The sequence below is a fragment of the Arabidopsis thaliana genome, chromosome 5 (assembly GCF_000001735.4).
Source record: "Arabidopsis thaliana chromosome 5, partial sequence".
NCBI classification, from domain to species: domain Eukaryota; kingdom Viridiplantae; phylum Streptophyta; class Magnoliopsida; order Brassicales; family Brassicaceae; genus Arabidopsis; species Arabidopsis thaliana.
The window spans coordinates 17,681,747-17,697,240 of record NC_003076.8 but is presented as its reverse complement, the minus strand read 5'-3'; the positions used below and the strand labels follow the sequence as shown (position 1 = coordinate 17,697,240).

The 15,494-nt window shown below is 37.8% G+C and overlaps 6 protein-coding genes across 8 annotated transcripts; 3 read left to right on the top strand and 3 right to left on the bottom strand.

Annotated features, from left to right (window-relative positions):
* Window positions 1-550: 550 nt before the first annotated feature.
* Window positions 551-2,561, top strand: PDLP1 (plasmodesmata-located protein 1). Its single transcript, NM_123765.3, has 2 exons — window positions 551-1,554; window positions 2,285-2,561. The coding sequence occupies exons 1-2, from the start codon at window positions 783-785 to the stop codon at window positions 2,422-2,424; spliced, it is 912 nt and encodes a 303-aa protein (NP_199211.2). The 5' UTR covers window positions 551-782; the 3' UTR covers window positions 2,425-2,561.
* Window positions 2,562-3,759: 1,198 nt separating this feature from the next.
* Window positions 3,760-4,455, bottom strand: TOM22-V (translocase of outer membrane 22-V). Its single transcript, NM_123764.3, has one exon. The coding sequence runs from the start codon at window positions 4,351-4,353 to the stop codon at window positions 4,054-4,056; it is 300 nt and encodes a 99-aa protein (NP_199210.1). The 5' UTR covers window positions 4,354-4,455; the 3' UTR covers window positions 3,760-4,053.
* A 771-nt stretch (window positions 4,456-5,226) lies between these two features.
* On the top strand, window positions 5,227-8,453 carry AT5G43960 (Nuclear transport factor 2 (NTF2) family protein with RNA binding (RRM-RBD-RNP motifs) domain-containing protein). Of its 2 annotated transcripts, none has more exons than NM_123763.3 (9): window positions 5,227-5,617; window positions 5,708-5,842; window positions 6,009-6,318; window positions 6,415-6,662; window positions 6,988-7,201; window positions 7,321-7,442; window positions 7,546-7,614; window positions 7,719-7,797; window positions 7,942-8,453. In NM_123763.3, the coding sequence occupies exons 1-9, from the start codon at window positions 5,588-5,590 to the stop codon at window positions 8,085-8,087; spliced, it is 1,353 nt and encodes a 450-aa protein (NP_199209.1). In that variant the 5' UTR covers window positions 5,227-5,587; the 3' UTR covers window positions 8,088-8,453. The 2 variants fall into 2 exon arrangements, with proteins under 2 accessions (NP_199209.1, NP_974879.1); NM_203150.1 differs by having other exon boundaries at window positions 5,354-5,621.
* A 119-nt stretch (window positions 8,454-8,572) lies between these two features.
* AT5G43950 (vacuolar protein sorting-associated protein (DUF946)) lies at window positions 8,573-10,741 on the top strand. Its single transcript, NM_123762.4, has 2 exons — window positions 8,573-8,723; window positions 8,940-10,741. The coding sequence occupies exons 1-2, from the start codon at window positions 8,618-8,620 to the stop codon at window positions 10,532-10,534; spliced, it is 1,701 nt and encodes a 566-aa protein (NP_199208.1). The 5' UTR covers window positions 8,573-8,617; the 3' UTR covers window positions 10,535-10,741.
* On the bottom strand, window positions 10,707-13,085 carry HOT5 (GroES-like zinc-binding dehydrogenase family protein). 2 transcript variants are annotated; one of them, NM_001203539.1, is made up of 9 exons: window positions 12,907-13,085; window positions 12,691-12,827; window positions 12,518-12,564; window positions 12,104-12,429; window positions 11,742-11,824; window positions 11,567-11,642; window positions 11,323-11,480; window positions 11,072-11,233; window positions 10,707-10,978 (listed from the first exon to the last, which is right to left on the bottom strand). In NM_001203539.1, the coding sequence occupies exons 1-9, from the start codon at window positions 12,974-12,976 to the stop codon at window positions 10,862-10,864; spliced, it is 1,176 nt and encodes a 391-aa protein (NP_001190468.1). In that variant the 5' UTR covers window positions 12,977-13,085; the 3' UTR covers window positions 10,707-10,861. The 2 variants fall into 2 exon arrangements, with proteins under 2 accessions (NP_001190468.1, NP_199207.1); NM_123761.4 differs by having other exon boundaries at window positions 10,713-10,978; window positions 12,943-13,051.
* A 709-nt stretch (window positions 13,086-13,794) lies between these two features.
* On the bottom strand, window positions 13,795-15,062 carry FLS6 (flavonol synthase 6; the record flags this gene model as incomplete). The annotated part of the gene is made up of 4 exons (NM_148083.1): window positions 13,795-14,010; window positions 14,087-14,295; window positions 14,350-14,420; window positions 14,677-15,062. 4 exons carry the CDS (start codon window positions 15,060-15,062, stop codon window positions 13,795-13,797), a joined length of 882 nt encoding a protein of 293 aa, NP_680388.1.
* Between the last annotated feature and the right edge of the window lie 432 nt (window positions 15,063-15,494).

Genomic DNA, 15,494 nt, shown 5'->3' with positions numbered 1-15,494 from the left:
TATATCATATAGAATGTGAAATCCAAAATCCTGCAAAAACAATCATGCTTATCATTAACTCAAAATAATCATAGTGATAATATCTTTTGTAGTTTACAAAAACACACAGGTTTATTATTATTTACTCCAGTTACTACGCAATTATGTTCTGAAATTATGTAAACTCAAAACGATCATGTTTTGTTTTGTTTTGGACACAAAATAAAATCGAATCAATCATTCACATTTACAACAAGGTCTAAGATTTTATTTTCCTTCTCGTATCAGCCTACAATTTAAATCAAACTCATCAAAATATATCTTAGTGCCTTAAACAAAAAATACATATACACAAAAGGTGTTTTTCCATCAATGTCCTAAAACAAAATCCAAATTCAGACAATAAAGTCAGATTTAATGGCATTAAAGGTTATTCACTAAATTCAACAACAAAAAAGAAGAAACAGTAATCATTTTTTTTTGATACTGTATTACATAATCTCCTAAACCAAATCTATATAATAAACACTTGTCGTCTCAAAGTTTCTTTCTTTTTTATCTTACCCTTGAAGCAAGATCCAAAGAAAAGTATACTCCTTTATTTTTCATGGTTTCATACTACAAAACCTGCTCTTATTTACATTTTTTTGTCTTTAAACCTCAAAACAAAAGACAAAAAAAAAACGGAAAACTTTCTTTTTTCCGGACACATAAAAACAACACAAACTTTATTAGACAGAAACAAACTAGTAAAAAGATTTTGAACATCAAGAAACAAAAATCTCTCTCTGTCTTTCTCAATTATGAAACTCACCTATCAATTCTTCATCTTCTGGTTCTTTTTACCATTCTTTGCAATCTCCGGTGATGATGATTATAAAAATCTGATCTTTAAAGGTTGTGCAAATCAGAAATCTCCAGACCCAACTGGTGTTTTCTCTCAGAATCTCAAAAACTTATTCACTTCTTTAGTTTCTCAATCATCACAAAGCTCTTTCGCTTCCGTAACCTCCGGAACTGATAACACCACCGCCGTGATCGGTGTTTTTCAGTGCCGTGGCGATCTCCAAAACGCTCAGTGTTACGATTGCGTCTCCAAAATCCCTAAACTCGTTTCTAAACTCTGCGGTGGCGGCAGAGATGACGGTAATGTGGTGGCGGCTCGTGTTCACCTCGCTGGATGTTATATCCGGTATGAGAGTTCAGGATTCCGGCAAACTTCCGGTACGGAGATGTTGTTCCGTGTCTGTGGGAAAAAAGATTCTAACGATCCTGGGTTTGTCGGGAAAAGGGAGACGGCGTTTGGTATGGCGGAGAACGGCGTGAAAACTGGATCATCCGGTGGTGGTGGTGGCGGAGGAGGTTTTTACGCGGGGCAGTATGAGTCGGTGTATGTGTTGGGACAGTGTGAGGGTAGTTTGGGAAATTCAGATTGTGGGGAATGTGTGAAAGATGGATTTGAGAAAGCAAAGAGTGAGTGTGGAGAGTCGAACTCGGGACAAGTTTACCTTCAGAAGTGCTTCGTTAGCTATAGTTACTACTCTCATGGTGTTCCCAACATAGAGCCATTATCAGGTATACACTAATTAAATCACTGTTATATTTTTCCTTTTGATATAATACTTTCAGATGATTAGAAAATTAGTTCTCTTATTAAAGAGTTTTAATCGTATAGGTCGAATTGGTAACATAAAACGGTAAATAAAAACTTTAGCGCGAAACAGAGTAATAGAAAAATGGTGGAATTTAGTAGTATTGGTATATAATTAGTTGGTATCACTGTTTATGTTTGAGGTATGAATTAGTACGGTAATATACTTGATATGAATCGAACACATATATGTATCTTTAGTTGAAGTATGAAAAAACTTTTTTCCATTTTAGCGACATATTTTATCTCTACGGTAAGGAGTTATTTAATCGAATAATAGTGAGTGTTAGATTTTGTATACAAATATTAATAGTTCGGTGATAGTTACACACACATGAATCTCGTATAAGAATGTGTATATCTTTATGTAGTTTCGTTGTCAAGTAGACTAAACAAAAACTAATGGAGACAAGACGAAAACAAAGAACTAGTAGTGGAAGAAGATATTAAAACCGAAAAACTAGTGGGGAAATAGATTACTTCGTTATAGAAAAGAAGAGATTTTTCCAAATGTTAGAATATTGACACATCATTCAGGTTACATGTGAGTGAGGCTAGCTAATATTTTTAATTTAATTTTCTTTGATAATTAAAATTTGAAATAAGTAATTATAATGGGAATGGCCATTAATGGGTGTTTGTGTGTGTGTGTAGGTGGAGAGAAGAGACAACACACAGAAAGGACGATAGCTTTGGCGGTGGGAGGAGTTTTTGTTTTAGGGTTTGTGATTGTTTGTTTGTTGGTTTTGAGGTCTGCCATGAAGAAGAAGAGTAATAAATATGATGCTTATTGATTCTTATTTTTACCTACCAATTCTTATTTTCCCAATTAAAAATTTAACAAGGTATATTAGAAAAATGATTAGTATAGCATGTCCAATTGTATATTCAATTATGATATTGATTTAAATACAAATAAATTTTGATTTTTTTGGAAAATTTTGGATGATATAAATACAATATTTATTAAGCTATTGGAATAATGAAGGATTAATTTTGTCATTTTTTTCTTTTGTCTCTCTGTCACTTAGTATCTAATTTCTTTCAAATCTTTCATTTTATTTAATTGCCCATTGAAAGATGAAAGTGATTCCTCAACTTACTGATTAATACTTGTTGTTCTATTTATTTCCAATGATTTAGATCAGATAAAAACCATACCCACTATTGAAAACAAAATATTAAAAGTAAAATGAAGCATCAAAATAGAAAATTGATGAAAACGAGAAAACACTAACAAGAAGTAAAGCAGCAGCTTTTTCTAGTGAAATCCAGTTTCAGTCGTTTTCATTGGGAAAGAGTGAAGCTTTACTGGTATCTCACTTTGGAAGTTTGGAGTTAGTGAGATTCACAGTATCCAACTATACATTTCACTACATCTATAAAACTTCTATCTATAGCATATAAAGTGATTGTGACACTATTCAAAGATATGCACGATTATGGTAAATGAAAAATCTTTCTACACTAGATTGTAACTCTGATTGATTTCAAAATTTGCAAGGCGCAGCAAATACATGGAACTTCAATGACCGTTCTTTTACTCAATACTCAAACCGGGTTAGGTATGTTTCAAAGAAAAAAACAGTTTGACGGCTGATAATCTGTTCTTCCACCACTGTTATGGTTAAGTTAGATCATGAACATGATTTCCCAAACCAAGAGGAGACGTGATAGACTTCATCTTTGACCCTAGACATAAGCTGAAATATCTTCTTTCAGCTTAAACCCTTTAACGAAACAAACACATAACAATTTGACAATCACATCAAAACATATCAGAAGGAACTAATCCCAGAACTCAAACTTCATCGCTCAAGTACCACAAACTAGAAGAAGACTAGTCTGTTAAAGGTAGAACCATTCAAATAAAGTGAAAATTAACCATATAAACAAGCTTCAGAACTCTAGAGCATTGAATACGCTTCTAGCATCACTTAAGTTAGAACCTGAACATGATTTCCTAAACCAAGAGGAGACAGGACTCACACACAAATCATCTTACATATAGATCTCTAAACCAAGACAGGACACACACACAAACATATCAGAAGGAAGTATCCCAAACTTGTACAAAACTCCAACTCCATAGCTCTCAAGTAGATGATCGCCATTCATACAAAGTGACAATCAACCATACTTAGACGCTTGAGAACTCTATGGAATCAACTTCATAGCCTAAAGATGCTAAATTTAACTAACTTCTTGCAATAGAAACAATTTCAACTGAATGATGAATCCGAGAAACCAGAATTATTGATTGCCAAATCAATCTCAAGATAATATATAAAACAACAAAGCCTGAACTTTATGAATCCAACGATGTGAATTAAACCACTCTTATACGAAATTCAAATTCAAACAACAACATATAACCAAAAAAACTCGTAAAACAGAGGACCCTAATCCATAATAAGGGATTCTTACAATCCCCTTTGCATTGGAGATGGTGGAGCTCCGAGGAGACTGGCCTGTTGAAGCTCAATTTCGTTGATTTGTGCCTCTCGATCCATCTCGATGATCAATGGAACAACAAGTATGAGAAAAGTTGTCCCAGCGATCCACGCTGCTTTTCCGGTGCTCCGGAGCAGTTTCTTCGATACTTCGACGGCATCTCCTGCTGCGCGTCTTCCTTGGGACACGATCTCGGAGTTTGAAATCCTCGCTAATATGTTTGGATCTCCGCCGCCAGATTTACCGGCTCCGATTCTCTTCGCCGCCATCGAGTGAACAAAAGTTTTTTTTTTTTTGCTTTTTTGGGTTAAAACTTTCTGAATCGCTTCGGAGAGTGAGAGGATAGTAACGAGGGTTTCTTCTATCAGTAGGATGAGTTTTGTTTACCATGATTTGGGCCATTAAAGTCCAATATATTAATCAGCTCAATGATTGGGCCATAAAAGCCCAATTATAATCACTGCATAATACTTATATCAAGGGCTCTAGATCAGAATCAGAACTTAATAACCAATGCAATATGCAAAAGATGTCTCCGGAGGCAATACTATAAGCGAGGAATTCAAAGCTTGGTAATGGCAATACAACACACATGGATACAAGGACACAAGAAAGTGTTATTTGAAGGGGATAATCGTATAGTCTTGAAGCTAGTCAAGGGAGAAACACAAAACTTTAAAGTCCACAATTGGATCAGAGAGATCAAATATTGGAGGCAAAAATTCTCCAGTGTTGACTTTGTTTGGACAAGAAGGCACAACAACAAAGCTGCAGATCGTTTGGTAAAAGAAACTCTCATTGATCAAACAAACTTTGTATCATACTTTTACATTTCAAGTTCCATTGTAAACATCAGGACTACTTTTCATATTAATCAAAGCTAGATGTTGAAAAAAAACGAGAAAACAAAAAGTAAGTAATGGCAATATAAAGGGTTTGATAATCTTAAAACCTTTGGGGTTTAAAATCATGAGAATATAAATATTCAGTTTGTTATTATGGTTTATTTTGGTAATGTCAAAACCTTTGGGGTTAAAATCATGAATAAAAAGAAGATAAAGGACCCATATTGTTATTATAAGAATTCAGGGTTATTTTCTACGCATTCAAAACTTATGGGGCAAATCAAAGGGAAAAGGAAAGAAAAGATACATTTGTAGATAAAAAGGGAATAAAGAGCGCCTCCTCTTAATTGCCATACCCTATCTATAGTGTTCACAAAAACCCTTTTAATCTCTCTCTCGTGTAGATCTATCACTCTCCATTTCCCTTCTTCTCTGTAAACCCTTTATAAATCTCACTTCCTTCTTCTTCATCAATCCTTCCTCAGATCTCTTCTTATTCAAATTCAATTGAGAGATACTCTCTTCTTCTTCTTTTTCTCTATCCAGTTCCTTCTGTGCGAAGTTCTTCTGATTAATTTGAGTTTCTTGGAAGCTTTTACTCGATCTTCATCGGATCTTAGGGTTTTGTTTAAATCCAGATCTTGGGTTTTGTTAAATAATGGCGACTCCTTATCCTGGAGCGACGCAGGCGAGTTTTCATTTCGTAAATTGATTTATGGATTCTTAAGCTATTATTATTGGCTAAGTGATTGAATCGGTGTCATACTATGTGTTGCAGGTGGGTTCGTACTTTGTGGGGCAGTATTATCAAGTGTTGCAGCAGCAGCCAGATCTTATTCATCAGTTTTATTCTGAGCCTAGTAGAGCTATTCGTATCGATGGTGATTCCACCGAGACTGCTAATTCTTTGCTGGTACACGACTCTCTCCTTCTGTTTCTACTAATCCCATTTCTCAAGATCCAGTATTTTTCTAGAATTCATTAGGTTCTAGTGGATTAGTGGAACTTAAGTTGATAAAGGTTTGTGCTTTACTTAATTAGTGAAAGTTTTTGATTTTTCAATTTCTATGTGATTGCAGCATATTCATAACATGGTTATGTCACTGAATTTCACTGCGATTGAAGTGAAGACGATTAATTCAGTCGAGTCGTGGGAAGGTGGTGTTCTTGTGGTGGTTTCAGGATCTGTGAAAACCAAGGAATTTAGCAACAGAAGGAGTTTTGTGCAGACCTTTTTTCTCGCTCCTCAGGAAAAGGGTTATTTTGTTCTCAGTGATGTATTTCTGTTTGTTGATGAGGGTACTGTTTACTATCATCAGCCTTCTTATTTATCTGAAATCAAGCATGAGGCTCAGCTTAATCCTCCTACCCGTCATCCAGATCCCCAAGGTTTGTTTGTCAACTTTGTCATGTTTTGTTTCGACTGATTCAGTGTGATGAATTTGTTAAAACTTAAAATTGATATCACTGGTTTTGACTTTTCAGTTTCTGACTATGTGCTGGAGGAAGAGGCAAGCGATTATGTGAACGCAGTCCAAATCAAAGATGATCTTGTTGATAAGTACAGTCTGCAAGAGGACCAACATCAACCTCAGCATGAAGACTATGAAGATGAAGTTGCGATTGAGGAAACACCTAGGGAAGAAGTTGCAGTTGATGTGGTACATGAACATCGGGCTGCACCAGTAGAGGAACCAGTTGGTGAAAAATCAAAGATGAGTTATGCTTCCATTGTAAGTGCACACTCTCTTTGGTCTTGTTTAGTTGTTCAGCATAGTAACAAAACAACATATCTATTGAAAAAAACGACCTGGAAGCACATATCTTACAGTGTTCATAGTTCATACTTCATATATATGTGTGTCATGGTAGTCAGTCAATAGTTGACTGTATACTTCCTTTGAAAAGATAATGCTGTGAATTGGGGATTACTATCTCGTACCATGACGAATAACCATGATCCGGTCTTGTCATTTGTACCTAACTTTAGTATTGTCTCATTTGAGATATAGAAAATTATCTTTTTAATTGGAGATGTGCTGATTCTCTTTTTCTCAGTTAAAAGTTGCAAAGGAAGCAGCAACTGTACCTGTAGCTGCTACACAACCATCATATAACAAGAGCTCTCAAGATATTAATGAGTGGGATCAACCAATGCGGACTCCTTCCCCTCAGCTGGCTGCGCCTCTTGCCCCTATTCAGCAATCAAACTCATCCACATATGTTTCCGACTATGGAGCAGAGGCAGAAGATGGCTCCGGTTTTGAAGACTGTAAGTTTCTTGGACCATTAAAAGTTTTGAAATTTCTCATATGCTCAAACTCGCACTAGGATATGCTATTTGGAGTTATTTGTCATATATTCATTTCTTTCTGGTGTGCCTTGTTTCAGTTGAGTTCAAATCAGTGTACGTTAGGAATTTGCCTTCCGACATATCTGCTTCTGAAATAGAGGAAGAGTTTAAGAACTTCGGTACAATCAAGCCTGATGGTGTGTTCCTCAGAACCCGCAAGGTAAATAATCTTCATTTCGTGTTTTTTTTAATCCTTTTCTCTATGTTTATCTTAAGTGATATGAAGAGCCAAAACTAACAATCTTATGCAACTAAACATGTAGGATGTTATGGGCGTATGTTATGCATTTGTTGAGTTTGAGGACATGACTTCCGTTGAGAATGCGATTAAGGTCTAGATTCTATTCCACAGTTACCTCACTAGATTAATTTTCATCTTCTGTTCCCCTTTCGCTTTGTTCTTATCATTTTCCGTTTGTGTAATAATAATATATAGGCTTCTCCTATATACTTGGGTGGAAGGCAAGTATACATTGAGGAACGAAGACCAAATCCCGCTGGTGTTCGCGGAGCAAGTAAGTCTTCTTTTGAAACCGTGCTCTATGACCAACAAATTTTGTATCATAAAACTTCTTAAGAGCGTCTTGTGAAAGCCTCATAAGAAAGAAAGTGTACAGCATGTAACTCATTCTGACTTTGATGTGTATTGACTTGGTCAGGAAGAGGAGGAGGACGTGGAAGGGGTGGTTACCCAACAGAAGCACCAAGAGGCCGGTTTGGTGGGCGTGGGTCTGGCAGAGGAAACCAGGATGGAGGTGACTACAGGCCAAGAGGAAATGGTTACTACCGCGGTGGTGGTCGCTAAAAGAAAAAAGAATCTCGTCAAAGTTTTAGTGCTACCAAAGAATGAAATGATTCAGTTCTTCTTCCTTTATCTACGGAAGAAGTAGTTTGTAATTTCTATTTTGTTGGGTTTGGTTTTTGGCTCAAAGAAACAAAGATTTTGGCTTATATATGTTTTTCTTTAAATTTGTTATAGATTTAGCCATTTAGAGCTTTTGACTGTTATCTCCCTTTGGGAATGGTTTAGTTTTGGTATAACATTTCAATTTTTGGTTTCCTTACTGGATTGAATTCCAAACTTCATCAATGTGCTTCTGTTCCTTTGTCTCCGAGCTTTATGTACTGCTCTGAGACATCAGCTTTTATGGGGCGACAGAACATATTTTCACTCTGTTTTTTTTATGAAAAAGAAATTGAAGAATTATTATCAGAAAAATCGAAAAAACTCGAAGATTAAAGAATTGGGACCCAACAAGGTTTTTGATATATGTCGGTGTTTGATTGTAATGGTTTCGCGAAGCATCGTATGAATCTTTCAGAGAGACAGAGGGAATGTTTGGATGCAAATGTCTGTATTGGAACAATCTCAAAGAATATCCGCCATTGAAGGAACCTGAAACCTTCTCTCTCCCTGCTTCTCTTCCCCAGTGGCCTTCAGGTAAAAATTACATAATTCCAATTGTTCATCATTTCAATTTTACCTTTTCAGATCGGAATTCGAATTTTCCCCCAAAGTTTCTGGATTTAACTCTTTAGTTTCGATGTGATTTGATCCAATCCATGGACAAGTCTTAGGATTTCAGATTCCGTTGGATTTATGTTAGCTGAGTACAAAGGTTTTTGATGCACTTTTCTTGGCTTTGAATTGATTCAGGTCAAGGCTTTGGTTTAGGAAGAATCAATCTAGGCGAATTAGAAGTCGCAGAGATCACAAGTTTTGAATTCGTATGGCGATACTGCTCTCGTCGAGATAACAAGAAGAGTGTTTCCTTCTACAAACCTGACAAATTACCTGAAGATTTCCATTGCTTAGGTCATTACTGTCAGTCTGATTCTCACCTCTTGAGAGGTTTTCTTCTTGTAGCAAGACAAGTTAATAAGTCTTCAGAGCCTGCACTTGTGCAACCACTCGATTATACATTGGTCTGGAGCTCAAATGATTTATCAGAAGAGCGTCAAAGCGAATCGTACGGTTACTTCTGGTTACCGCAGCCTCCTCAAGGGTATAAACCGATCGGATATTTGGTTACAACGAGTCCCGCGAAACCTGAATTGGATCAAGTTCGATGCGTTCGAGCTGATCTAACCGATAAGTGTGAAGCACATAAAGTCATAATCACCGCAATATCGGATTCTTTAAGCATTCCTATGTTTATATGGAAAACAAGACCATCCGACCGCGGAATGCGTGGCAAAGGAGTCTCAACAGGTACATTCTTCTGCACAACTCAATCCCCTGAAGAAGATCATCTCAGTACAATCGCGTGTCTAAAAAACCTCGATTCGAGTTTACACGCAATGCCAAACATCGAACAAATCCATGCTATGATTCAACACTATGGTCCAAGAGTTTACTTCCATCCTAATGAAGTCTACCTACCTTCTTCAGTCTCATGGTTCTTCAAAAACGGTGCACTCTTATGCAGCAATTCAAATTCCTCTGTTATCAACAATGAACCTATAGACGAAACCGGCTCGAATCTACCTCATGGCGGAACCAACGATAAGCGATATTGGATCGATTTACCGATCAACGATCAACAAAGACGCGAATTCATCAAACGAGGCGATCTCGAGAGCTCGAAGCTTTACGTTCACGTTAAGCCAGCATTTGGAGGAACGTTTACGGATCTTGCGTTTTGGATTTTTTGTCCGTTCAACGGACCAGCGACTCTGAAGCTAGGGCTTATGGATCTCTCGTTGGCTAAAACTGGTCAACACGTTTGTGATTGGGAACATTTCACAGTCAGAATCAGTAATTTCTCCGGCGAGCTTTACTCTATTTACTTCTCTCAACACAGTGGCGGCGAGTGGATCAAACCTGAAAATCTTGAATTCGTTGAAGGAAGTAACAAAGCTGTGGTGTACTCGTCGAAGAATGGTCACGCGAGCTTTTCTAAGTCTGGAATGTATTTACAAGGATCTGCTTTGCTTGGAATTGGGATTAGGAATGATTCAGCGAAGAGTGATTTGTTTGTTGATTCGAGTTTGAAGTATGAGATTGTTGCGGCGGAGTATCTCAGAGGAGCGGTGGTGGAGCCGCCGTGGTTAGGTTATATGAGAGAGTGGGGACCGAAGATTGTGTATAATTCGAGATCGGAGATTGAGAAGTTGAATGAACGATTGCCATGGAGGTTGAGATCTTGGGTTGATGCTGTGTTGAGGAAGATTCCGGTAGAATTATCCGGCGAGGAAGGACCGACGGGACCTAAGGAGAAGAATAATTGGTTTGGTGATGAGAGGTGGTGATATTTTTGTAATGGGCTTGCGATATCTGATATATGGGCCTGTAATATTTTATTTCCCAGGCCCATAACTTCATGACCCACCAGAAACCTATTCATGTGTCCTATGTTCTTCTCTTCGCTATATGATTCGTGTTACAGTGAAGTGACTATACTGTAAACTATATGATTAGACATGATGGTTTCGGTCTTAATTGATATTTTATTGAAGCATAAGATAGAAACGAGACACACACGAGTAGAGTAGTCTGTTGCTCTTAGGAAATGTCAATACCGATAAAAGACGAAAGTCACAAGAACACATAGATTAAAGCAGAGAGGACCCATATAGTCATTTGCTGGTATCGAGGACACAACGAAGGCAAGTACCTTCGTGCAATAGATCGAAAGCCTTATTGATTTCTCCCAAGGTCAAGTTGTGTGTTATGTATTCATCCACTTTTATCTCCTGCATGGTTCGAATAACACGTAACAGTCAAGTGTTTGAAGAGAAAAGATTATCAAAAATCGTTTTGCCTTACGTTTAAGTTTTTTTTCTTACCTTGTTCATGTACTTTTCTACAAGCCAAGGCACTTGGGTTCGACTCTTGAAACCACCAAAAGCTGTTCCTTTCCACACACGGCCAGTCACGAGTTGGAACGGACGAGTTGATATCTCTTGTCCTGATGCTGCAACACCAACTATGACCGAAGTTCCCCATCCCTACAACGTAATCATCTTTAGCTCTTAACAAAATCCTCTTGTCTACAATGTTTTAACAGTTTCTTCTGTATTTTACATGGATGACTTACCTTGTGACAGCACTCCAATGCAGCTCTCATCACGGAGACATTCCCGATGCACTCAAAGCTGTAGTCAACACCGCCATCAGTGAGATCGACAATCACTTCCTGAATTGGCTTGTCGTGATCCTTTGGGTTCACAAATTCGTTAACACCAAACTTCTTTGCTGAAATTCCACAACCAAGGAACTCAGTGAATTGCATAAATTATATGCGGTTAACCAATCCAGTGAAGAAAGATGAGGAGATTTACCAGTTTCATACTTCTTGCTATCGATGTCAATGCCAATGATCCTTGAAGCACCAGCTGTTTTCGCACCCTCGGCAACCTATACATTCACAATTTAAAACACTTAACCACAATGGTTCTCTGCCTTGCAGAAGAAAGGAAATATGGAAGCACTAGAAAGTTTGAGGTAGCAGCTTACAGCAAGTCCAACAGTGCCAAGACCGAAAATGGCAACATTTGACCCTGGTTCTACTTTTGCAGTATTCCAAACTGCTCCAAGGCCTAATAGGATGCATATACATGTTATGCTGTTAGGGACCATAATGTTCATATATATCACCAAAAAGTCAGAAATTCGCAAAGAAAGAAGAGAAGGACACAGAGTGAAAAAAATTAGGTTCCTATCGGAAAGAATAAAAAGGATGGTGAAGAACTGTGCAGATCAATCTTATCAGTGATGTTACATCAATAAACAGAAAGGGCAGGCGACACTCTAAAACTGAAGCATCGTGAAAGACCTTAGCATATTACCAATCAGTAAGAGAAGGTGGCAATTCTTACCAGTGGGAACACCACATCCAAGAAGGCAAACTTTATCCAAAGGAGCAGTAGGATCAATTTTGGCGACGCTAACATCATGAACAACAGTATACTGACTAAACGTGGAAGTACCCATGAAGTGATAAATGGGTTTCCCATTAACCGAGAACCTCGACTTACGGTCATTCATCATAATCCCAACACCAGTAGCAGATCTCACCTTGCCACAAAGGTTAGTCTTCCCAGATTTGCAAAACTTGCATTCACGACACTCAGCTTGATAACAAGGGATAACATGATCTCCAGCTTGAACTTCAGTTACTCCTTCACCAACACTCTCAACAATCCTATACCCACAAAACAAAATAAGAACTTTAGCATTGAGAAGACCTTAAAACTGAATTTGATGATGATAATGACCATTAACATACATACCCAGCAGCCTCATGACCTAGAATACAAGGAAAGAGACCTTCAGGATCCTGTAATCAAAAGTCAAAACATTAGGACACAGCCTCAAATTGATTCACTAATCAACAATAAATCGATTCAGATCAACCACAAAACACTAAATCAGACTCAAACGAATGAAAATGGAGAGAACGAACCTTGCCGCTCCAAGTGTAAGCGTCGGTGTGACAAAGAGCAGTGTAGAGGATCTTGATCCGAACCTCACCAGCTTGAGGTGGAGCCACTTGCACATCTTCGATGACCAGAGGCTTGTTCGGCTCGTAAGCCACCGCAGCTATGTGAATCGGCGTCAAAATGAAATGAAAATCAGAAAACTAATAATCGGAGATAGGGTTTTTCAATAACATGTCTACAGATAGTGAGAGTGCGAGGATCGAGGATAAAGGTACCTTTGCAAGTGATAACCTGACCTTGAGTCGCCATTGACGCAGGAAGAAATGAGAGAGATAGAGAGAGATAGAGAGAAAGAGAGATAGAGAGAGTAGTGTGGTCTTCTTTTTCTTCTCATAGCTACAAATGTAATTATCCGGTCCGAGCCGGGTCGAGTCGGGTCGGGTCGTTAATAATCGAGTGAGAAAAGTCCGATTTGATTTAAAGTAGGCCCAGAGACACATCAATGTCATATGCTTTGGTCCAAAATTACAATAATGGATACACCTTTCGAAAATAAAGAAAACATGGTATCACGCCGGCTCATTGTTAACACTATAGTGGTGCATTTTCAAAGTTTCAACAGCATCCAATTGGCGCACATGTGACATGTGTAATCAGTTGAATAGGACTGAAAGAAATAGATTAGAAAACGATTCATCGTGATTGGATACACTTCCTTTCTTTCTCGTTACCATAAAGCTATCCCTGACCAAACTAGTGTACGTAGCTAGACTGGGAACCTTATCGATCCAGGACATGTACAATATACACAGATCAAATCATGTCTCGTACTTCAAATTCGATTTTCGTGTCATTCGAAGATAAATTCTTGACAATTAAGAACATAGCAATTAGGTTTATTTCACAATTATGTATATTTATAGAGTTGCAATCATTTTATCATTAATTAAACCAAAAGAAAATTGAAAAATATGCGTCGAACCATTATATATTTTATTCTGAAAAAAATATAAAAACAAAACATTGAAAACAATAATAAGAGGTTGTACTCTAGTACTTTTTTTTGTTTAAGCTATTGGCTAATGCCACTGTCTTATCACAACACATGATTTTGCTGAGGTTTAGCATCAATCACGAAGAACCTTTATGATCTTGCGGTATACATAGTCTTCAAAAGTTAAAGACTCAAACTTGGGAGGATTCTCGTCTCCCGTGAGCTCAGGCAAAGGTCCCACGACCAAACCACGCTTAGGCTCTACCAAAATCGGCCACGACATTCTTGTCTTTTTCGCATCCATTATTGATCTGTGTAGCACGTTCTTGTACTTCCCGTTGCTCATCCTCTGCATGCAATTCACACATTTTAAAAACCAAACCCCAAAAACATTTCCAAAAGTTAAAAACCAAACACAAACGGACCATGATCTGATCCCCAATGAGGACAATGACAGCGGAGTTGATATACTCAACGTCGAACCAATGGTCATCCTTGAACACTTGAAGCCCTGGAACCTCGTTGGAGACAAGAAGTGCGAGTCCACAAAAATCTGTGTGCGCCGGTGCTCCGATGGCTGAATCCGATGGCGGATAGTAATTGATCCTCATCACATACTGTGCTTTATCGCCACCTAGACATTATTGCAAGGCCTCACGCCGTAACCCTAACCCTTTTGATAAGTAACCAACAATCTTCTCCGTTAGATTTGTAACATTCCTTGTGTACTCCTTAGTCACCTCCCTGAAACCATCACCACTCCCAAATAATACTATTAATTTTCAGCTACATAATAATCTATATAGCCGAAAAACATTTTAAGTATCATGAAGAATGTAAAAACTTGATGAATGTTTTTTAATGGTAAGAAATAACGCAATCAAGTTTCATGTAACTTGTATACTATTTAATTACATACATTTTGTTGGATATTATATAACTTACATGAGCTCTTATACAATGTTAAGGTTTATAACTATAAACTATATATCGGCTTTTCAATGATGTTCAATACCTGTAATCTGAAGGATTGTTAGGCCAATATCTATAGTTGATGGACGATGGTGGCCAGATATTGTGAATCAGATGATCGTCCCAAGCCTTTAGTTTTTTTGGATCCTTGGAAAAGAAACCTTCGATGTCTTGGGAGTCGGCTGGCCTTGTGACAGATTCTTTTTCGGAAGCCGGGAGCTCGAAAAACTGCCTCCCCACTTCTTGCAGCCGCCGCATCAATTCGGCAGGAATGCCGTGGTTAACCAACTGAAAAATCCCCCACTCTTCGCTCGCTTTCACCACTGCATGAGCCACGAGCTCGTCGCTTGGATCGCTTAGATCAACGATAGGGATCTTCTTGGTTAGGAGACACGGTGGAGATATGTGTTGGTCTCTTTCGACGTTCATAGTTGTTCACTCTCTCTTCTCCAATATTTGATTTTTTTAGACGTTGATCAGTTGGAGATGTTTAAATAGAGGAATTGTAATGATCACGTGGTGTAATTCGTATATGTTACATGAATATGAGAATTTTCATTTCTGTTTTTTTTCTTTCATATTTATCATTTCTTGTTATATATATTTTTGTTGTCTCGTGCTTACCGAATTATCGTTAAGATTACTCATCAATACAAATGTTGTCTACATCCAAATCAACTAGTGGATTTAACTACGGGAGTACAACTTTACAAAATAGCATTAATAAATCGGGAAATAAGAGGTCCTTTTGGCTACAGTATCCGTAATTTGATTGGCGCCCTTCTGGACGTACTTTTGAATGTATAAAATCATTAGCCAAAAAAATAAAAATGTATAAAGTTTCTCAAACAAGAAACACTC

Excerpts from the sequence above, each read along its gene's own strand:
- PDLP1 (NM_123765.3), top strand. The coding sequence starts at position 783 with ATGAAACTCACCTATCAATTCTTCATCTTCTGGTTCTTTTTACCATTC. Across the intron at positions 1,555-2,284 it reads CAACATAGAGCCATTATCAG|GTGGAGAGAAGAGACAACAC; the intron begins GTATACACTAAT and ends GTGTGTGTGTAG.
- TOM22-V (NM_123764.3), bottom strand. The coding sequence starts at position 4,353 with ATGGCGGCGAAGAGAATCGGAGCCGGTAAATCTGGCGGCGGAGATCCA.
- AT5G43960 (NM_123763.3), top strand. The coding sequence starts at position 5,588 with ATGGCGACTCCTTATCCTGGAGCGACGCAG. Across the intron at positions 7,202-7,320 it reads TGGCTCCGGTTTTGAAGACT|TTGAGTTCAAATCAGTGTAC; the intron begins GTAAGTTTCTTG and ends GCCTTGTTTCAG. Across the intron at positions 7,798-7,941 it reads CGCTGGTGTTCGCGGAGCAA|GAAGAGGAGGAGGACGTGGA; the intron begins GTAAGTCTTCTT and ends TGACTTGGTCAG.
- AT5G43950 (NM_123762.4), top strand. The coding sequence starts at position 8,618 with ATGTTTGGATGCAAATGTCTGTATTGGAACAATCTCAAAGAATATCCG. Across the intron at positions 8,724-8,939 it reads TCTTCCCCAGTGGCCTTCAG|GTCAAGGCTTTGGTTTAGGA; the intron begins GTAAAAATTACA and ends GAATTGATTCAG.
- HOT5 (NM_001203539.1), bottom strand. The coding sequence starts at position 12,976 with ATGGCGACTCAAGGTCAGGTTATCACTTGCAAAGGTACCTTTATCCTC. Across the intron at positions 11,643-11,741 it reads TTGGCACTGTTGGACTTGCT|GTTGCCGAGGGTGCGAAAAC; the intron begins GTAAGCTGCTAC and ends GTGAATGTATAG. Across the intron at positions 11,234-11,322 it reads CATTGGAGTGCTGTCACAAG|GGATGGGGAACTTCGGTCAT; the intron begins GTAAGTCATCCA and ends ATTACGTTGTAG.